Source organism: Pavona decussata, unplaced genomic scaffold (genome assembly GCF_977016875.1).
Source record: "Pavona decussata unplaced genomic scaffold, jaPavDecu1.1 SCAFFOLD_83, whole genome shotgun sequence".
NCBI classification, from domain to species: domain Eukaryota; kingdom Metazoa; phylum Cnidaria; class Anthozoa; order Scleractinia; family Agariciidae; genus Pavona; species Pavona decussata.
In genome coordinates this window covers 350,181-372,789 of record NW_028145501.1, presented here as the reverse complement: position 1 = coordinate 372,789, position 22,609 = coordinate 350,181, and the positions used below count along the sequence as shown (strand labels likewise).

Genomic DNA, 22,609 nt, shown 5'->3' with positions numbered 1-22,609 from the left:
ACTTTCCGTGAGGACGATGCCTTCTTTTGCTACTGCGCATATTTTCTGCGCATCTCGGGATGGTCCGAAAAAACAGCCTAGCAACTGACTGGGATCCCGAAAGAACATTAGATGTGTTTCAAAGATAATTAAGTTCAATTTTGAAAGAATCTCATGCATTTAATAATAATATAATAATTTACAAATTTCTAACACGCAAGTATCTATATACTGATATAATCAACTGCGCGATAAACTGAATAACTTATAAAATAGTGTAAATAAAGTATACATTAATAACAAATAATTATAAAAAGTACGTATGTGCAATAAAATGTAGAAATAAATTAAGTCATAGAATAGTGTATGTATCTATCAATAACGTTAAAAAGTATGTATATAAAGTCCTAGATCCTTGGACAATGTTAACACGTACTTTAAAACTTTGTTAATTATTGTTTCTCGGTCTCGATATTATCCTCCTCGTTTTTTTTTTTTTTTTTTTTTTTTTTTTGGAGGGGGGGGGGGGGTTCTTATAGCCCTTTAGTTGAGCATAGTCATAAACTACACAAAAAGGCCTCAGAATTAGGAGGCACGGACCTTAAACACGATGGATTATCAAGTAACAAAAAGGGAAAACAAAAAACTGTATACGTAAAAAAAATCCTTAAACACAACTGAATTTACAAGGAATTCATCAGTAATAAAATAAATCCTGTTTTACACCGTGGTCACACTTTAAGATTTCGTCCACAGACTTCAAACTTAAAACCATCTTGTACAGCATAACAAACAGCACCACAGGAAAGTACGGCTCAGAAGCTTTCATTTGAATGGCCACACTTTAGGATTTCATCTTCAGACTCAAAAGCTAGAACCACCTTGTACAGCATAAGAAAGAGCACCACAGGAAAGTACTGCTCAGTAGCTTTCATTTGAATGGTCACACTTTAGGATTCCATCCACAGACTCAAAAGTTTGAACCACCTTATACAGCATAATAAACAGCACCACAGGAAAGTACTGCTCAGTAGCTTTCATTGAATGGTCACACTTTAGGATTTCAACCACAAACACAAAACGTAGAGCCACCTTGAACAGCATAACTAACAGAGCACCACAAGAAAGTGCCGCTCAGTAGCTTTCATTTCAATGGTCAAACTTCGGTATTTTGACCAATTCAAGGACTCAAAAGTTAGAACCACCTTGTATAATGTAATAAACAGCACCATAGCAAACTAATTACTCACACACCACAGGAGATCGATGAGTACCGGCTCATTCACAGACTTAAAAGTTAGCAGCCGAATCAGAACAAATGAACCGAGCCCTGCCTCTGAGGCTGAAAGCCGTCAGGATCATTGAATACAACAAGAGCTTTGAAGGGTAACTCACACACGCAAAAACTGCCGCGTCGCGAAAAACCTATTGCTATTCTACAAAGATCTGTTTAACATGTTTGGAGACATGAGCCTTAACTTCGTTTTAGCGAGATTGTGAGCGCACTGAAGGCTTCAATCAAGCAGAAAGTCGTGCATTTTAATATCTATTTGGTTTTATCGATTGAGTTGATAACGTAAACTGGCCACTATGAAGAGATTAACAATTTACAAAGTGTCAACACAGTTGATAAAACTAAATATTTATTTTTTCAGTACCATACACGCGCAACGCATCAGTTTCTTCAGAAACCAACTATCTTTATCCATTTTAAACAGATGCAAGCTAAGCACGTTTTGAACATTCGGCTATGTGATTCCACACGTAACATTTTAAAGTGCTCATGAATTTCTCATTACATTGTGAAATACTAAAAGTGTTATAATAAACTAATAACCCTTTTTTTTCTCAGAGTTAGACTTTGTGGACTTTGAGCCGTGTGGTGCGTTTCAATAACTTTTGCCGGCGTCTGTGGATAAAATCCTTTAAGTGTGACCATGTAGATGGTAGCGATTGAGCACGCCGGTTTTATCCGGTTGTGATGGTAATACTGTTTGAATACGTTTGTAAGGCAAAAATTGATGTAAAGCGAAAGAGTGAAAAGTTTGATCGTAGTTGTTAGTGGCGAAGAAATGACGAAAGCTAATAACTGTAAAACAGAAATAAACAAACTTACCTTGGCAGCGCAGCGTCCAAGCAACTGCTAAACAGACAATTAGCTCAACGGCGTGGAAATACATCTTGTTCCTTCAAGAAGCATTCTGACTTTGAATAATCTAGCTTCTGCTAAAGAAGCAAGGAGGAGCAATTTATCTAACACTGAGCTTTCCACAAAGCTTCTGAGTTTCACCTCTATTCAGTAATAATCAAATAAACGGAACTGTTCTCTCTGCGTAATAGTTTGTGGTTATAAGTTAACAGCGTATTGTGACGTTAGAAGATAATTCAAGCGCAAATTATCTCGCTCTTCTTTTCTTTCTTGACACAAAAGAAATGATTTGTTTAGTAAACGCGTATTGGTTGTCGGTCAATTGATTTATGATCTTGAAATCCCTCTGGAATTAAGTCTTCTTACACTAACAAAGACGTCTTGGATTGACGGTCAATTATTATTCAGTCTTTAAAACACGCTGACAGTTGGCTGCACAAAGAGTTTATGATTAGACCAGTATTGATAAAGCTATCACAGAGACTCGGGGAAAATTGAGTAAGAACCTCTTCTAACGACAGCGGCGTCTCGGCTTGGACCTCGCTTCTCTCTAACTTCCCGTTATCTCGAACTTAAGACTAGCACCGCTGAACAAGCAGTGAGCTCGTTTAAGGGTGGTATGGATAAAGGTGGATTATCACGGCTCTTAAGAAACTGTGCATGGTGCTGCGTAGTACCCTCTGATGAAGGTGTAGGGATGGAAAATCAACTCAGCTTTTTAATGTCTTTTCGGTTGCCAATTTATCTTATAAAGTCAAATAGAAGAAAGATCCTCGCAGTTACTACACAACTAAAGCAGTTGCGAAAAGAAAGGCTGAACAAAAAAATTCAGGCTTGAACAGTCAGTCAGTCGATAAAACCAGATACTCATATTATTTTACCCCGGATATCTCGGTCATCTGATAAATTAAAAAAAAAAACTTCGTTTTTACGAAGATGAATGTATGAAATATAACATATTGTGAAATGCGGATGAAAGATTTAATACACGGAAGACCATCAAAGTTTATATGATATGCACCTGACTGCAAACATTCGCGAAAAGAAGGCAAATTGAAGGACAAGGGGGTTATAGTTTCTAAAGAAACTGCGGTGCTGCATCGGAGCTGAAAAGAATGTCTGTTTTATCAACAGTGTTGAAAAGGTAATTTGCTCACCGTAAAGAGATTCATGTATCACCTGACGTTTCGAGCGTCAGCCGGCCTCGTCAGCTCTGATGAAAGGCTAAACTCTCGAAACCTGTTCACACTAAAAACTTCATGAAAAAATACGTAAGTTATCAACGATATTGAGAAAACGAAGCTAAAGGGCTGACAGTTCAGGACTTATGGGATTCCAACCCATGACCGGCGATTACCAGTATAATGATCTCCCAGCACACGAAAGTGATGGCCTTTCGTGTATTCAAATTTGTTTTTGTTTTTTGTTTTTTTTTTGTTTCAGAAATTTTAGGGTTTAAGCCCTGGTCAAACGGCGCATGATAGTTGAGGATAGTTGATAATACAGTCGAACCTCCACTAACGTCCACCTCTCTACAACAGCCACATTTTTTTGTCCCGGCGGACAGCCCATACATTAGCTCTTGTTTAAACCTCTCTATAACGGCAACGGCCACTAAAGCGCGTCCCCAACTGCCAAAATAACCTCTCGACAACGGCCATTTTTTCAGTGACTGACGAAAAAGTCAAAAATGGTCATTAAATTTGATCCGTAAAATGGCGCGTCGATGAATAATCCCGGCAAGTCTTTCAATTCATTTAAGATTAAATGTAAATACAGTACTTTTTTGTAAGAACCTTTTTTTAGAACATACTTCAGACTGAGAGTCAGTTAAGAACATTTTTATTTTGCTCATTTGTTTTTGGACTCAGTAGTAGTCGCTAGTTTTGGCGATTTTTATCCGGCGAATAAAAGCGCGCGAGAGAAAGTGGACTTCACCTTCCGCGAGGAAACGCGTCGTGAGGGAAACAAAAATGGACAAAATAATTGACTGCACTCTCAGTCTAATTTGTTTGTTTGTTTGCCTTTTTTGTTGTTGTTGTTTTTTTCTTTTTTCTTTTCGTATTTTTATTTTCGAGTTGGTTGGCCGGGGATATCTTGTTCGCGGCATCAGCGCAAGTCGCACGAGCGTTTGACCAGCAGCTTGAGACCATTTTATCTATGTTAATGATATTTAACAAATCGACGGCAGTTTTCTATGGTCTATACTCTTATAGACCATAAAATGACGTCAAAAAATGTTCAAAACTCAAGTGGAACCACGAGCCGAAGGCGAGTGGTTTCACTGCCAAGTTTTGGACATTTTATGGCGTCATTTTATGGTCTATAAGAGTACAGACCATAGAAAACTGCCGTCGATGTGTTTTTTACAATAACATGGAAAAAGTACGAGCGGAATTTCGTTGAGAAAGCGCGCGCGTTACATCTGACGTCATTTTTATTGTCTGTACTCTTATAGACAATAGCTACGAGCCAATCAGCGCGCGGGAATTTGGACAGTTATTGTAAAAACGAATTTTGATTGTGTTCCATTCATATGCTGCAGTAAGCATAAATTGTCTACAATACTTATAGCGAATGTTGTTCTTGCTCATTTCGTCTTGTTAACATTTTGATTCAAAACATTATTTACATTTTATTGTGTATTTTATCTATATATATTATTTTTAAATAAAAGATTTGATTACCATTGTAGGCTACAGTAAGCGTGAACTTGGCACAATAAACATGTTGTACTTCCCGAAAAAAGAGGTGTCATATTTCACCCCTACCTCCCCATAACGGCCACCTCTCCACAACGGCCATTTTCTTCTGTCCCAAGGTGGCCGTTGTGGAAAGATTTAACTGTAGTTTAAACTCGCTCACTCGTTTGACCACTATCTATCATGCTCTATCATCGACTACCATCAACTATCATTCACTTTGAGCGTGTTCAAATACCTCATGATAGTTTTCCCGTTTGACCACCCGCTTGATAATTGATAATAATGGATGGCAGTTTTGACTATTATCAACTATCGTCGACTATCATGCGTCGTTTGACCAGGGCCCAGTTGCTCAAAGCATGGTTAGCGCTAACCATTGGTTAAGAGGTATTAAAACCTATAGGTTGTTATGGCATTTAAGGACGGTGCCTACTATTGTTACTGCTCATACGTTCTGCGCATCTCGAGATACTCGGGTCTCCTATGGGTGGTGCCTACTAATACAGGGATAATTTTGCGCGGTTTAAAACTATACGGAGAAAGCAGAAATTAGCAAGTACTTTTGGTATCTCAAAGGAAAATTAGGGGTAACCATGCATTTTTCAGAGATAATTAAACTTCAATTTAGGAAAAAAATCCCATACATTGCTTTATTTTTTGGCGCTTTTTAGAGATATTATTGCTTAATTATCTCTGAAAAATGCGTGGTTACCCCCAATTTTCTTTTTGGATTCCAAGAGGCCTTGCTAAGATCTGTTTTTCCCGCATAGTCATAAACTACACAAAAATACTTCGGTATTAGTAGGCACCGTCCTTAACCCGGGTTAACGCTGACCATGCTTCGAGCAACTGGGCCCTGGCTTTAAATTTGTCCACATGCACAAGAGAGGATGATCCTTTCTTGGTCCACATGATTGCGCTCTTTGATTTATAAATGTCTACTTTTTGATTGGTTTTCTGCCTGTTTACATCGTATAAATGAAACGATCGAAAACTAAACTGATGTAAACGAAGACTTTCTGAAAACCGTTTTACAGGGAGCTGACTTGTGAAAAAGCCGTTTAATCAGTGTGACTGGTTCAATAGTTTCATGATGACCGACAGACAACTGTAGAAACTTATGCGTTTTCATATGAAGAATTAAGGCAGACGAAACTGAGTTTACCACAAGTATCCGATCAGTCAAGTCCTTGACAGGGACTCAGTTGAACCCACGGCTTTGCACACACTGACCGACCCATGATCTACCTATACTAAGGCCTGACTTAAGCAACGACAATGGCGACGAAAAACGAAAACGTTACTTGAAAATATAACTTCATTTCATCTGTGCTTCTTCGTGATTATTTCAGCTCTTCAACTTGTACAAAAACGGCGAATTACCCAGGAACCAAATTGGTAGGTGTGGCCGGCGTTCGAGTTAAGAAAGACAATGAGAAATTCATCGTCTCGTGTTCACGCTTACCACAAAACCTTGAATTTGGTCATTTCACGTTGTTGCACGTGCAGAGCGATTGTTTTTGCTCATTAAACCTGTTGTTTTGCGGCGTTGTCGTTGCCGTCGTCGTTAAGGACAGTTAAGAAACCACAACGCCAACGAAAAAGTCGCTTGAAAATATAAGTTCGTGTTACTTGTACTACTTCGCGACTATTCCAATTCGTTCAACTCGTACAATGTGGCCGAACTATCCAGTAAGATAACAGGTGGGAACGGCGTTCAAGTTGAGACAGAGATTGAAACATTTACCGTCATGTGCTCACGTTCTCCACAAAACCTTGAATTTGTTCATTTCACGTTGTTGTGTTTCAGAGGACGGCGTAGAAATGTACCAAAATGTAAAACGCACGTGCAGAGCGATTGTTTTTGCTCATAAACCTCTTGTTTTGCGGTGTTGTCGTTGCCGTGGCTGTCGTCGTTGTTTAAGTTCCCTACTGTTAAAGCTGCCGGGTGCAGCGTGAGGGCAAGACGGACAATTTTGTAGGAGGCATATGTACTATACATATGATCGCAGACGATCGCAGACCTCAGTATTGGACTTATTGCAATCTGCGATCTGCGATCCGCGATCATATAGAAACCAGCCTTTAAGGTCGTGCATGACAATACAGGAAAAATAAATATATATTGCAAATTAATGAAAGAATGTGTATACAAAGGTTAAGACAAAAAAATAGATTCGGAATGAGAGAAAATTTCTCCACACCTACCAGTTCCCCCCGCTCCTACTCTAAACAAAAATGTAGTGGTCCGTCTCTAAAACCAATGGCACACAGCGCAACATTTGTTGAGTGACAAATTATGTTGAAACAGCTGTTCAAAAAATGTTGAACAATATATCATCATGTTGAATGTTGAAAATAGGGCGTTCATGAAGTTGAACGTTGTTGCACGTTGTTGAACAGCAATAGAAAACAGATATGCTGTTACACTGTGCATTAAAAATTGTGATTCGTTGCATATTCACTCTCCATCGCCGTCGAAAATACTTCTGGCAACACTTTGGCTAAAAATATAGTGTTTGTATAGGCGTAAAATTAAATCCGATCTGTATTAAATGAGACTACTTAAGTTCCTTCAAATTGTATGATCTTTATAGCAAAGAATTTGCTTGCTTAAGTATTCAATAGCAATAACTTACTGGGTAAATCAGATCAGTCATTTCCTGAGGCTACTAAATACATAGCTTCTGCTTCTGTGTCACTTCTGCTGACAGTTTCAACTGCATGTTTAAAGGTAAAATTTCAGTCGTATTTAAACGAGTATGAATCATTCAGTTTTGTTCCATGCATGCTTGTTCTCATCCTCGTTCCTCTTGCACTTCCAAACAACACAGAGTTCCTTTGGTAAATCCATGATCAACAAATTGTTGTACTGATTAGTCTGATTAAAATCAACATGGCGTCGGTACTTACAGATACAACATGAAGCTGTTTTCGGTCAAAGGCCATGCCGCTGATGACGTCATATCGCAAGCAAAGAGAAACAACATGGCGGACCCTTTGTATTGTATTTGTAGACAAACGTATGATCCGTCGCAATTTATGATCCAATGCGATTCATGCGAAGAGTGGTATCACGGAAGGTTAGTATTTATGTCCCTAAAGCTTTTGATTTTATTAAATTTGAAAATAATCGTAAATCTACTTTGTTTTAGCTGTGTTGGTATTGAAGAATATCAGGCTTCCGACATTGAAAGATACCATTGCCCTCAATGTGCGTTACTACACGGCCCACTGACTCGTAAGTATACAACTTTAAACTGTTTATAACTGACGTGAAAGTTTATTAAAGTTCGGACTTTGTAGTTGTTATTTTAACAGCACATCTTGTGCTCAAAACGTCCATAAACACGAAGTTTACTTCAATCGGCGAAAGCTGTAGATTTCACTCTTGACGACTCAATTATCGCTAATGTGAAATTCTCTGTTAGGCTGTTTTGTCAGTACACATGGATGTCACGAAACGAATCGGATTTAAACAGAAAATCTATGTTCCTTCACAAAATTTCACGAACGTGCTTACAGTATTTTAGTCGTCCGAATCGGCAAAACACCTGTTTGATTGAATGAAAATCAAATGAACGTACGTTTTCAGTTAGTTTCAATCTTTACTTTGTAATTCAATTTCTCAGCAGTGGTTACTGTCTGGAATAACGTTTTTTTAATGCGGACTTTCGAATTCACAACTACTATATTCGTTTTTCAGGGAAATTGTTTTCAAAATGTCACAATTCTACAAGATACCGATATAACAACCTGTGTTCATTTCAGCAATAGTTTTGTTCTGAAAATTTATTTATAGACGGACAAGTCATGAATTTACATAGTATAATATGCTTCTTGATTTATTTTTAACATGTATACTTAAGCTGCTTGATTTAGTTTCCTCAAAGTGAGTTTGTTGTCGATTTCTTGTACATAAGCTTACGCTTCCTAAAGCTTCATCATTTTAATTTATTGTCTACTTTTAATCGTTATGTGATAAAATCTGACCCAGCAAAGTGATATCTATGGTGCATATATACAGCTGTATGGGCTTGTCACAAACAATGCATGAGCGAGCTTGATCAATTGTTTTCAAAATAGGGCAAGCATTTCATTTCTGGTCATTTGTCTATCTAATAGAGCTGTTCACTACCAATTAAGAAAATACAAATTTTGGGTATTAACTGCCATATGCAACTTGCCCACTATGTGACCATTTCATATTAATTACACCCACTACCTTGCTTACAAATGAACAATTTCAACAAATGATTGGTTGGTGCTATTGCAGGTAATTAGGTTATGGATACGCGCTGAGGTTTTTTGTGCGTAATTGAATAAATAGTGCAGTAAGAGTCACTCAAGCTGATTAGAAGCAGAGAATGACTTAATTCTTGAGTGCTCAACAAATCTCTGATATGCAGCCAAAGCTCATTTATTTAGTAATGTAGCTTTAGTACTTAAATTTTTTAGTTTAATCAAAGTGGATGCAGGTCATTGCAAGTGAATGCAAATGTCCTAAAGTTGTGGCCAAAATCACAAAACAATGTAACTTTCCAGCTTGCGTTAACCTGTATCTCAATTTGGGCAGGACTAAGGAATCGATGAATTTATCTCTCTATCCACCACTGAAATACAAACAGTCATTTTGTGTGTGTTCTAAAATATGCTAACTTTGTTTTTGTTTTTGTTTTTCAGTGAAGAAACGAAGGAACTGGCATCGTCATGACTACAGTGAAATTGATGATGGCTCAAAGGTACAGTATAACATTGAAATAGTATTATTTATACAGATGGAGCTTTTCATAACTTGCTTGCTTACATGTAGTTGGTGTAATAATGAAATTTTTAAAATATATTTCTTTGATTTTCCAGGCTGTTCAGGCAGGGACTGTTGCTTTTATCAAAGAGTTAAAAACCAGGAAATTCAAGTGAGTGAGAACAACTCAAATTTCAATACAATTTACCTGCTATAATACTGTTCTTAGTAAAACAGACCTGTATGCTTGCGTATTTGACATATTGATAACATATCAAACACGAGGAAGAGTGTTTCATCCAATTTCCAAATACCAAGAAGTTGGGTTGCAAAAACCAGGCATACCCAAGGTTTTTTTTTTTTTTTTTTTTTTTTTTGGAAATCAAATGAAACACTACTTCAAGTACTGTAATAATAATAATAATAATAATTAGTTGGTAAAAGCTTCTCAAACCATCAATAATTCTTGGAGAAATTCAAAGCTAATGGTCACCAAATTTTATGATCATTAAGATCACATTTCCAAACATATCGCCCAGTTCTTATATTGAATTTTGTATTTTGGTGCTCAGAGAAAGTGGTGTTGTCCTGAAGTTTCAAAATGGCAAAGACTTGACCGTGGACACTTTTGAAAAAAATGGCTTCAACAGACCAATACTCATCACAAACAAAGAAGGACTTGGAATGACCGTGCCAGACAAAAATTTCTCTGTTATGGATGTTGAGAGATGTGTTGGTATGTTTATGGAAAGTTATATACTGTAATAATATTATTAAACCGATGTGAGCAGTAGTTGTTTATTCTCTTCAGCTAATGACACACTTGACGATTTTGTAAACCAATTACGGCAGTTGTCTAAATCAGCTACTGTACAGCACTGTGATGGCATCATTTTCGCCAATGGCCGCAATCAGTGTATAAAATTGCTCATATTTGGCATCTCAGATATTGGTGATTAAAGCCGCCTACTGTACCCACGGTTTTTATTCCTTCGTCGCTGCAAATTGCCAGCTAATTCAACCAATTGGATTTTGCAATTTCGTTTTCAAAATGGTAGATAGTGATGAAGTGGAGCTGAAAAATTGCCACAATCAGCATAAAAATCATCTTGTGTGCCCATGTCAAGCAGTGATAAAATTAGCTTGTAATCAAATTTGCCATGACTCGTAATTTAACATTTGTGCCCTTGTAACCATGGAAACGTTAAGAGAAAAATTGAAAGTCATAAAACATGTTTTTTTTTTACACAGGTTCGATGAGGGAGCTGGACGTCATTGATGTCTGTAGACAAGTAAGTGCAGCCACATCATTGACTTCCAGTTGCTAAATTACAAATTTGTGACCAACAGCCAGGGATTGTGAAAATTAAAATAAGAAAATATTGCCCTAGTTAGAAATATTTTACACAATTTTGTAGGAAGATCAACGCATGCGAATGAGAGAATGGACAGAATACTACACAAGTCCAGTCAAGAGTAAAATTCTCAACGTGATAAGCTTGGAGTTCTCCAATACCAGGTATGCACTTGTCAAAGTCATCAGCAATAATATTTAATATGCATTTCTGTGTCTTTCACATGTTTGTTTAGAAAAACTGTGTCCTGAACTGTAAGTGCATTTGACTGTGTATTAAATATGATCTTCTCAAACTCATAAATAATTCATCAAAAGAAAACAAAGAAAATCACTACCGTTACCATGGTTTGATATGTGATCCTAATTACCATAAAATGTTGCCAACTTTAGCCTTGAATTTCTCCAAGAATTATTGATCATTTGAGAAGCCATATCAAACACTCGAAAGTGTGTTTCATCAGATATCCAAACATCTCGAAGTCGTGTAAAACAACTCGGCTGCGCCTCGTTTTTTCAACCTACTTCTCAGTGTTTGGATATCTGATGAAACATGCTTTCTTGTGTTTGATATATTACATAAACAAGAAGGGTCATCCAGAAATTGGAGTTATTCAAATTGATAAAATTCTCATGAATGCTTTGTGCAGCTTGTGTTGTTACCACAACTCTCATAGTTAAAGCAACTGTACTTGAGTTTCTCCTGTCGTTGATTTTCTTTTGAATTGCTTTTTTTTTTTTTCATTTTTAAATAGCATGTCACATATGGTCCATGCTCCTGCAATTGTGCGAGAAGTGGACTGGGTGAACCATGTGTGGCCGTCAGATCTGCCTGATGATTGGTGAGATTTCCTTTCTGTATTCCTTTAGAAATTTGTTTACTTTTAAAATTAAAGGGCCCACTGGATGAATGAAGCAAGCGGCAATTTTTTATTTGGCCTTTAGAATTCAATCTACTTTGGCTTACAGACTCGTGATCATGTTAGAATTTTTGTTTACAGCCGTAGCTGTAAAAAAAGAGAATAAAATAAATGTTTTCAAGAGTCACTTTTTGGGCTAAAGTTATAAACTTATTGGATGAGTTCAAGTCCTTAAACCTCAACATAAATATGGTGCTAATTTCTGACACAATAACCTGTCTATGTACCAGCTTAAAGCAAATTTAGAGTAAATTTGGATTCCAAGGCCAAATATTTGTCATCCTTTTTATGCCAGACCCCTCAATAAATTATATTTAACAATGTTATATTTAACTTGTTTTGCAGCCCACACAAGAAGCCACTCGTTCAAAAGTACTGTTTGATGGGTGTAAAGAATTGTTACACAGACTTCCATGTTGATTTTGGTGGTACATCTGTCTGGTATCACGTCTTAAAGGTCAGTATAAATACAGGATTACATCTATGTTTAACATGACTTCACACTTTTACCACTTGAACATAAGGGCTTGCCAGTTTTAACATACACATGTAGCAATTTACTCAAATGATGAAAAGGAACTAAAACTAAAGAATTAAAATCAGATTACCATCAAAATATCAACCAAAAAGTATATGACCTAACATCAAAATTTAAAAGAAAAATGTTCAAATTCTGCATTGAAAATCAGAATTGACGAGTGAAACTCGGTCATACGTTGGGATATTGTCCATAGATCTTTTTAACCATAACTTTAACCTCATGGTACGTGGTTCCAAATTTCCTTTCAGTATCCCACTTACTTTGGTTCACTGTTTCGTCTGACTCAAAAATGAGTTTAAAAACTCCTGTTTGTTGTCAGTACATACCTTTATTCTGCGCGATGCATTAAGCAAACTCTTTTATTATTTTGATTTCCAGGGCGAGAAAGTGTTTTACTTTGTTGAACCAACTGAAGACAACTTTATGCAGTATGAGAAGTGGGTATCATCTGCACGGCAAAGTGAGGTGTTTTTTGGTGACATGGTTAAACAGTGCATCAAGTGTTCTGTGAAGCCTGGACAAACTTTGCTCATTCCCACAGGTACAAAACCCACTATCTAACAAACACTGCCTATCTTGAACCCCCCCCCCCTCCCCTCCCCTGTTTCCCAACTCAGTTATATTTTTTGAGATCAGAAGGATCGATTCTTTAAGCCTGGGTGGGGTAGGGGATTATTTGAGGGAGCAATTATTTTTAAGTTTTAATTACTTAATGCAGAATTTTCAAAACCTGTAAGAACAAGATGTCAGATATTTTCATGAAATTCATCAAAGAAGTAATACTCCTAGTAATTTTTTCCCTCTAGAGCAGTAGTAATAATTACTACTATGAGATCACAAACAGTAATCATAATTACTGTTTTGTGACTTCATCGTGGTTTCCTAAAATATTGTGTGGGTTGCCTGTGGCATGTGTATAAGATTACTCATGTGAATTTCATGTGCATTGGAAACCTTCCACATTTTTTGGGCACTTAAAACCATGATTAAGTTTTTGTGATGTTGCTAAAAATTATTTTGGATCAAAACATAGAAATATAATTTTTCAAAGTAAAATCTACTACAAAAAGGAAGCAAACCTCTATCTCTAAGTTTGTGTTTTATATCAGAGAAAGGAACACATTTCGTGCTTTAGATCAATGGGAGAAAATTTTTCATCCTTTTGCAGACATAAAATTTTATAAACTTAATGCACTTGACCTTTTTAAGTTTCTTTACCAACATATAATTTCCACACTTTATTTAACTCTTTCTTTATCATGAAGGTTGGATTCATGCAGTCTTCACTCCTCTTGACTCACTTGTATTTGGAGGAAACTTTCTGTGCACATACAACATAGAACTTCAACTGAGGTAAGAATTTATTTTAAGAAATTACACGCATTCTGACTTCAAAATTGTTGTAACTTTTGTTTGGGAGAGTTGCACTTCATTTCTGTTCAAAAGAAATCTAAAACCCAACCTGTACAGCTGTGTATTGTATTCCTTAATTAACGTTTTGCTAATATACCAGTTATTGTAATTGAAGAGGTAAGAGCATAACTGGCCTATGTCAACTTTTGTGTTCCAAAAAAAAGAAAATAATTCTGACTTGTTTTTTTTCTTTTGGGCAAGGGGGGGGGGGGGGGGAGGCCAGGGGTAGGTGGTTAAAAATGCACAAAAATGGCAGGCCAATCAGCAAAAAAATCTTTTAGAAACAAAAAAACACTTGTTTCCTCAAATTTGGAGCTAAGTTTTCATAATAAGCAAAGATCGATTATCATCATTTCCTCTTAATTTATAGGGTGTACAAACTAGAGAGACAACTGAAGACACCTGACAAGTTCCTTCACCCATGTTTTGAGACAATCAACTGGTATGCTGCTGTGTTTCTTCTGGACAAACTCAAAGGTAAGGAGAACTTATCTCAATCTTATCAAACATGAGTTCACAGCCAATGTCATTTCACTTGTAACCTTCCTCTTTTTTGTCACAGCTTTCAATGAGTCAGGCAGAAAGCCACCGGACAGTTTGGTTAAGGGTTTAAACACCCTTGTTGTTGTAATGAAGCTGTGGAGTGCCAAGGGAGCAGTAAGTCTACTGTTGATATTACTGTAGTCCTTTTCCTACCCCGCATGCATGCCGGCCCAAAGCTTTAACCCTTAACTTCCAGAAACCCACCATGGTGGGTCACAGGTCATATTAATATTAGTAATATTATCAAGGAAATGTATTGAAGTACGGTAATTAAAGAAACACAGATGAAGAAAATAAAGAAAGAGGTCTAAATCTCCATAGGGTTTGATTCCTTCATTAAATGCTAGGCTCTAAATTCTTGATATAGAAAGCCTCAAGAAAGGCTAATTGCAACCAGTTGCCATTGCGGTCAATAACCTCAAAGTTAGTATGAACAACATTGAATATATGTTCTTTGAGATTCACACATGCAGATGGCAAATCAGATGGCTCTGGATTTTGTTCTAACCTTTTTCTCAAACTATTTGATTTGAGTTGTATATGTAGTGATGTTTTATTCTTATCTTACAGGAATTTACAAAGCTGCACAAGTTTTTCATCCCTGATACCGTGTCACCCGGCAAGTTACTCAAGTCAATCACAAAAGAACTAAAAAAGACAGAGGTATGTGTACTGATACTCCTTGTCACTTCATCCTACAGAAATCAGAGGATGCTGTTGTTTGTTCGGTTTAAATAATGACCCACAAGGAATCCTGATATGAAAATAATTGAGTGAAATGTTATTGACTTACGGCTCATTGACATTATTTGTATTTCTTCTTTTTTGCTCTCTTATAACTTGCCAAATTTTTGTAGTTTCTTTTTTTCCTTCAAAGGTAAGCTTTTAAAATATATTGTACTTAATCCTTATAGGGCCCTAGTCAGCCACACCTTTGTTTTTGTTTATATGCGAGAGTTTGACTATTATATTTTATTCGGAGCATGTCGAAATGAACGAAATCACTGTGAAACTACTAAAGGTAATGAAACATACTTTTAGGAACACAACTTACAGTTTAGCAATAAGATTTCGCTTCACCATGCAATATCAATAATTTCGATGGCATCGAAAATGGCGGAGGCTGGCTAGGGTCCTTTAAGCCTTAACAGCGTCATACAAGTAAAACTGAAATTGAATTGAGTATACATTAAGAACTAAAGAATTTCCTTTGACAGAAATCGGGCAAGACTTCAAGGCCTACAACTCCAAAAGTTGATGAAAACAATCAGCGACAGAGTGGGAGTCCTGTGCCATCCTCTTTTGTTGACGGAAGTCTACCACGTCTCAAGATCAAAGCACCAAAGCCTGATAATTACGATACTTACAGCCCTAAAAATACTGGAGAACATTTGAAATGTGAGCTTGATGACAGCAAACCTGTGATTAGAATTGCTAATGCAGGGCTGGATCTCAAACGTAAGGCTGATACCCTTTCCTCGAGTCTCCCATCACTGAAATTAAAGATCCCACGAACTCAGGAGCCACAGGGCTCTAATGTGGAGTTAAGTGGAGGAGGCAAGATTCAGCTTAGTGAGTCAGCTGATTCAGGTCTGAAGCTTGTTGTTTCAAACGGAAAGATTGTCAGGTGAGTAAAAGGTTGAAGACTTCAGGTAGTTTACAAGAAACCTGACTTGAATAATTTTTCGCACGAGTCTCTAATCTTCAGCGCAGCCATTCATGAGAAGAGGAGAACCGGGCAAAGGTATATTCCCCTGCCATACCCAATCCATCATGTCGGCTTGTAAATCGATTTTCTCTTTACAGTGGTGCTCACTTTGAAAGAGTTCAGTGTTCTCACTGCACACATAATTAGCCCATAACACGGGAAAGAAAATTCCGTCGTGCCGGGTCTGCGTGACCCTTGCGGTCCTTGTTTCGAATAGCGCGGTTTTAATCGCTTCGTGGCCAATTTTATGGAGTTCAGTGGAATTGGCGTTCACGTTTCCTCCTTCCCATCTGCCCTGGTGGCGGTTGAAGCCACATTCCCACGATTTTCGTCACGCCTATTGTCCTAGCAGTCGCGTTATCCTCTAAGTAAAGATGTTTGGAGGTTTAGCCCTTGTTTTCTCTTTCTTCTTCTTCTTCTTCTTCTTCTTCTTCTTGACCTTTTGGACTTAGGTTGCGTATTGTCTGGGACAGGAGAGGTATCCTGCCACAACTTAGTTTTCCGTGACGGGTTAATAAGTGTGAAGAGGGAATATTGTATAATCTCTAGATCATTCTGGTGCTTGTGCTTACTATGTTTGTTTGACTTTTCTTGATATTCCTTGTCTGAATTTGAATTGTTTAATGGATGATTTTTTCTCACACTCTTTCTTGTTAATTGCTTCCGTACAGCAATAACAATCGCAGCAGTCGAAAAATAGCTGGAAAAAAGTTCCAACCACTCATGCCCCAAGATGAAGATGAAGAAAGTAATGTCCTTGATAGTTCATATTCATGCTCACCTTCCAAGCAAGGACCTCTTCGCCTTAAACTGTCAAGTAAGTTTTAAACTGTACCATTTTGATACATATGCATTAAAAACCGGCCGTACCACAGGAAAGTACTGCTCAGTAGCTTTCATTGGAATGATCACACTCTAGGATTTCATCCACAGCGAGTCAAAAGATAGAATCACCTTGTACAGCATAATAAACAGCACCACAGGAAAGTACTGTTCAGTAGTTTTCAGTTGAATGATCACACTTCAGGATTTCATTCACAGACTTTAAAAGGTAGAACTGCCTTGTACAGCATAATAAACAGCACCAAAGGAAATTAATGCGCAGAATCAAACGTTAGAACCACCTTGTACGACATAATAAACAGCACGACAGGAGAGTACTACTCAGTTAGGCTTTTAGAATGTTGAAACTATAGAAATTCTTGAGAGTAACTTAACCGTTTTGATTTTATTTTCGACGTTGATTTTATTGCAGTGAACAGCCTGCCAAACAAGTCGTCCTCCTTCTTTCCATCAAACTCAACAGACAGCAACAGCGACACATCTGACAACGAACTCAACTTTAGCCTTGGAGGAACGCCTAGCCTCATTCCTGTGCAGTCGAGAACTACACAAAGAAGCATGGGAACGACTTATGGTCTCCAGGCCACAACATTGGAGCCTCGGACTCAGCAGCCTGTGGCCGGGGTGGACTGGAACTCATCAGCTGATCTCGAGTAAGGCAGATAACCTTTAGTGACTTTCATCCCAGTAATATCATACTAACGAGAAATGTTTAGTGGATTAATAAGTGCGTTATTATTTTCAGGGAAGAAATTGAAGCAGCAAAAACACTTTTGTTTGGTTTGAGCGCCGGCGCTGGAATCGGTGCACTTGGCTCCACATCTCTACCATCTTTCCCCAGCGCAACTTCCAAATCAACCAGTGCCCAGTCCTCTGAGGCTGCTGTCCAACCCAGTACCTCTCGGTTGAACTCGAAACGAGCTCCAAGTGAGAGCAATTCCGAAAGCGAAGAGGAAGATCTTGGATTTGGTGATTCGGATTATTTTCACGACAATAAATACGGTAAGAAAGTGGGTGACTCGAACTGTAGTATAGTATGGCGTTACGTTTTAAAACTGTACGTTAACTTGGTGTTGAAATTGGTGTTTATGCCCACAGTGCAGACAGTAGAGCGGCACCTTTTAAAAGCTCCATTTTCTCTGGACATGAATGTTTTTTTAGTTTTGGGAACATTGTTTTGTTGTTCGTTCTTTTGTCCTCTCGACCAACCATGTAAGACATTGCAAACGGTACAGTTCGCCCTTTCTCGTGCCTGAAATCTAGCTTTACTACTGCAAAGTTCCCAAAGAGACGAGGAAAACAAACATGGCGTGGGAAAGTCAATTATCCAGAAGTACCCAACGACCCTTTTAAAGAAAAATAATCTTATGTTGCACTAAACGCTAGCTGAGTGTCCCTACGTCAATCTTGGTTACTATTTAACGTTCCTGGGAAAAAATTACCCGCTCTTTGACAGCTTTGAAGGAGGCTGTTTTGATTGCGATAAGAACTCCACCACCACCTCGATCAGACCGATCTCTCCAAAATATTGTAAAGCCAGAATGCAATATTTCAGAGTTGTTGATATTTTGGTTCAACCATGTCTCATTGACGTATATAACTTCAGAGGTTTCGGCGTACACCAGGTTTTGGAAACGATGGAGCTTACACACGGATTGCCCGTTTGTTGTGCTGTCTTCGTGACAACTTTTCAAACTGCTGGCATTCATCACGAGGCAATTGATCTTACCAGCAGTCGAAGCAGAAACCGGTCCAGGGTTAGGATTGATGTCACCAGACATCAAGAGGCGAAAGGTAGCATCTGAGTTGTAGTAGTAACAAACGTGGCACATATTCATTACATGGCAGAGTAATAAGTGTTGACTTAATAGCCAAAAACAGAAAAATAACAACGGCTTTCACAGAGCTCTTCGAGTGACGACCTGATTCCCTTAAAAATGTCAACAATCCATCGAAGGAGCAATCGTTTTCGGGAAAACGGCAATAAAAATTGTAAGAATGAAATTAGGTAAAAGGAGTCCAAGACTAGCGGTACCTTTTTAGCTACAGGACGTTAAACCACGAGCCATCCTTCTGTCATTATATCGTTTTAGCCCATGCGCATGCTCAAACCTCAAAACGTACCACATGGAAGACAAATGACTACATTGTCATATATATACATGGCTGTATCTCAGTGTAAATCAGTAAGGTGGAACTGAGGTGCCAACGAAAGGGATCGGTCTCATATGGTCTAGGGGCCGACTTTTCTCTCCCTCACTGTCTTGTCGGGGACAAGGTATCGGAAAGCAGCGCGGAACCATCTCCAGTTGGCATAAGCGAACCGCGGGCCGAAATCTCGTGGTGCATGGTCATGGTACAACGCTCTACAAAGTGTCCAGAGGTACCGCTGTCGGCTGTATTTTTCTCTCTTTTCCTGCGATTTTGATATTAAGGCTGACAAGTCGCCCGAAGACATCGTAGGGAAAGAAGCGTTTGATTCACGTCCCCTGTCATGTCCTTGTCAAATTGTCGACGGGTATTGTGTACTATTCATAGCCGTTAAGGTTACCGTATACCTTTAGAGGTGTCTCGCGTCCAAGCGATGGAGCGCGTCCGGTTTAAACTGTAGATACCTAAACCCCTATATCAAATTAAAGTTTATAGAGGTCGCTAGAGCAATACTCCTGATTATCGTTGCAATGATCAACTTTGACTTTTTTTCATTTTTCCCCGTTTGTTTGTTATTCTTTCTTACTTATTTTCTTTATAAATTCACGCCAGGACTCCAAAAAATCTTGGCAAGGTAAATTGAAGTCATCTGAAACTAACTGCGTAAGATCCACATATAGTAATTGCTGTCTAAGATAGGTTGTGTATATCTTGTATAGTTTATCCACCTCTCGCTGAGATGACAGACGAAGATAAAGCTAGCTCCTGGAAACCAGGTCAGCGAAAGAAAAAAAGCGAAAAAGTGGACTCTACGTGGAATCCTAAAAGTAAGTCACACTGTAAAACTTGGAAAACTGCATAAAATAGCGGACGTTATTTGTCAGTAGTGACTTATTTTGAATAAGTTTTCAAATTTTTCTTTTTGTCTCAGGTAAGCTGCTTTGTTCGCCTGCAAAGGAATTCAGACCTGTCCGCCAAGCATCAAGGCGGAACACCGCTGGCAGCCTACTAAATTCACCTTTAGAGGAAAGTGCGCCCCCGGTACGTCTCAGTTTTTGCAATTGAGTAATAGCGTAATGAGAGAAAAATTCGATCGGTATTGCTATGGTGAGATGTATGTAGCAGTATATATCGATATAGCGAGATGTATACAGCAGTCCGGCCGATATAACGAGACGTATACAGCGGTTTATAATTAACCCACCGTGTGCAAGTTTCGCATCCTCTTTGGACAAAGCACATCACGTGCTCGAAAATCGGATGGCGGTTATCAGACGATAACATTTTTTGTTTGTTTGTTTGTGGTTGTTGTTGTTGTTTGGTTTCTCCAACCATTCATGAAAGACCTTAAGCAACCAAACCGGCAACGCCAGCGAAAACGTCACTTGAAAATATATAGTCGCGTTATTTTAATTTCAAGTCAATTACACTGAAGTGTCATTGTTACAATGTACTGTTGTTAGGGACCACTAACTTCTGGCGGAAGTACTCAAGTTCGTGACCGAGGAAGCACTGGTGGAAGCAATGTTACAGCGCTTAACGGAAGTGAAACGAGTACGGCGCCAAATCCAGGACCCATCAGTTCAAAACCCGATAGCAATACAAAAGGTGAGACTGATTTTTAGCGTTGGTGATTTTTTTTAGCTCCTTTCCTTTCACCCCCACCCCTCCCCCCTTCCTCTTTTCGTAGTTTTTGCTTGTCAACAAAAACTCTCATCAGCCCTCCTTTGGTACAGTGGTGAGGCAACCGGAAGTGAAATGCCGCGGTTTTTGTACATCCATAAACCGTACTCTTGTTTGGGTTGTCATTGGTTGATGGGGTAGCAAGTTCAACTAACCGTATAGGAAGACTTGCTTCGCCTTGTCACGCAGTCTGAAGGGAATGATTGAATGCAATCTTGGAGAGCTGGGAGTAATTGCAATTGTATGATTTTTAATTGTCACGCAATCTTATATGTGGCTGTGTGAAAAGCCACAAGGACGTCTTACTGTAACTGTAGCTCTGTGTTTTTAACTCGTGAATGCGCGCATGCGCAATGAACGAGTTATCGCGATGAGGGGATTTCACTTGGTCGGTGGGTTTTTAACTTTTTAGAGTTCGCTTTCATTTTCTCTTCCTGTTAACTATTTTGTCTTTTTCCTCTACAGTTCCAGGAAAACGAGGACGATATAAAACTGTTACCACGACAAAACAACGTCTTGCAAAAATCCTTAAGCTAGACAAGAGTGGAAGATACATGAGATAAGGGGAGATCGAGATTCGAGACAAAATATTGCTCAATTATTAATCTTCAAGATAGCATAATATAATATTCATCACATTTTTCTACTTTTCTATCTTATAGAAACTATTTACAAAGTTGTTAACATTTTTACTTTAAAAAAACCGAATGGCTCGATACTTTTCATTTGAAAGTTGCACTTAAGAATTTCACTTATTTCAAGTAGCCTTAACCCTTTAACCCCTAATATCAAAGAACGAATTCCCCTATTTTGTCCCCATATTAAAAAAGTCCTGGGGAGAAGTTGTTGAAATATCAAGAAAATTCACCTTGGGTGATCATATCCTTAATTCTCTTGACCTCAGGTATTGCATAAGCATTGATATTACAAGGAGAACTTTGATGCTGATCACTGTTAGGGCTTAACGGGTTAAGGATAGAACCACACTAAAAGTTTGAAAAAGATGTTAAGCTAAGTTTGGCTACGTTTCTATTTTTCTTACTATGAATAGTGGGAGACCATTACAAAGAGAACGTACATTTGTTCTATGGTATAGTCTTTCCTGGGTTATTTTTAGAGCAAGTAGCTCACTTCTGAGCCAGTTATAAAAATTGTAGTGGTAGATAATCAAACATATTTCTTGGAAAAAATAGCTACAGTGAAGGGTTTCTTGTTTAATGGTAAGAATTCATATCATGACTTCATTGTCACTTTAAATATCATTTTTGATGTCATTAACTAATTCGTATAATTAATAGCATTTTACATTCTAATTTATCAGAAAGATATTGAAATTTCTCGCCTTTTAATTGTCAAAGGAAGGCATTTCGTTTTGCATTTAGCTGAAACTTGTATAGATGCTTGTGTGGCTTCAAATTGCATTGAAACATGATCTGAACGAAAGCTGTTGCACCAGCTTCCCGCTAATCGCCAGCCGTCATATTTCTTAGCAACAGTCGTGCCGAGAGCCGGGGAGCCTTATTGGCCTGGTCAGGGAGGTAAAGCCTAGGGGAGGGGAGGGGAGGGTTGGCTCTTGAAGGATAAAGGCTGGTAGGGATGCCTTTAAGTATTATGGAGTGTTTGGTGCCTCATAAAAAAAATCGAAAAATCAAAAGTAAGAGTTTTTAGGAAGAAAAGAAGGGCGTATTTAATTGTATTTATGGTATATTTAAAAGCCATAATTGTATGCATGACTTGTAAACTTTTCTCTCCGCAAAACGTGTTTTCAGTGGTGCTGTAATGCGTGTGTTTGAATAAACAAGGTCTCTTTTTACGGAAGTTGTCGCTGGAATAAATGTAAACCAATAATGTCTCGGCTTACGTGTGTCTTCCCGCG

The 22,609-nt window shown here is 38.2% G+C and overlaps 2 protein-coding genes across 2 annotated transcripts in view; one reads left to right on the top strand and one right to left on the bottom strand.

Annotated features, from left to right (window-relative positions):
- Window positions 1-2,249, bottom strand: part of LOC146475692 (protocadherin Fat 4-like) — a 42,323-nt gene extending 40,074 nt beyond the window's left edge. Inside the window, exon 1 of the mRNA XM_085115409.1 lies at window positions 2,096-2,249. Coding sequence (XP_084971535.1) covers window positions 2,096-2,159 — 64 coding nt within the window. The 5' untranslated portion in view covers window positions 2,160-2,249. The remainder of the gene's footprint in view (window positions 1-2,095) is intronic.
- A 5,531-nt stretch (window positions 2,250-7,780) lies between these two features.
- On the top strand, window positions 7,781-22,551 carry LOC146475691 (lysine-specific demethylase 7A-like). The gene is made up of 22 exons (XM_085115412.1): window positions 7,781-7,916; window positions 7,989-8,074; window positions 9,517-9,575; window positions 9,694-9,749; window positions 10,150-10,313; window positions 10,829-10,869; window positions 10,996-11,096; window positions 11,687-11,773; window positions 12,197-12,308; window positions 12,771-12,933; window positions 13,658-13,745; window positions 14,176-14,282; window positions 14,368-14,462; window positions 14,919-15,011; window positions 15,566-15,975; window positions 16,728-16,873; window positions 17,312-17,552; window positions 17,645-17,901; window positions 19,770-19,877; window positions 19,982-20,091; window positions 20,514-20,658; window positions 21,199-22,551. Exons 1-22 carry the CDS (start codon window positions 7,822-7,824, stop codon window positions 21,294-21,296), a joined length of 2,862 nt encoding a protein of 953 aa, XP_084971538.1. The 5' UTR covers window positions 7,781-7,821; the 3' UTR covers window positions 21,297-22,551.
- Window positions 22,552-22,609: the final 58 nt, after the last annotated feature.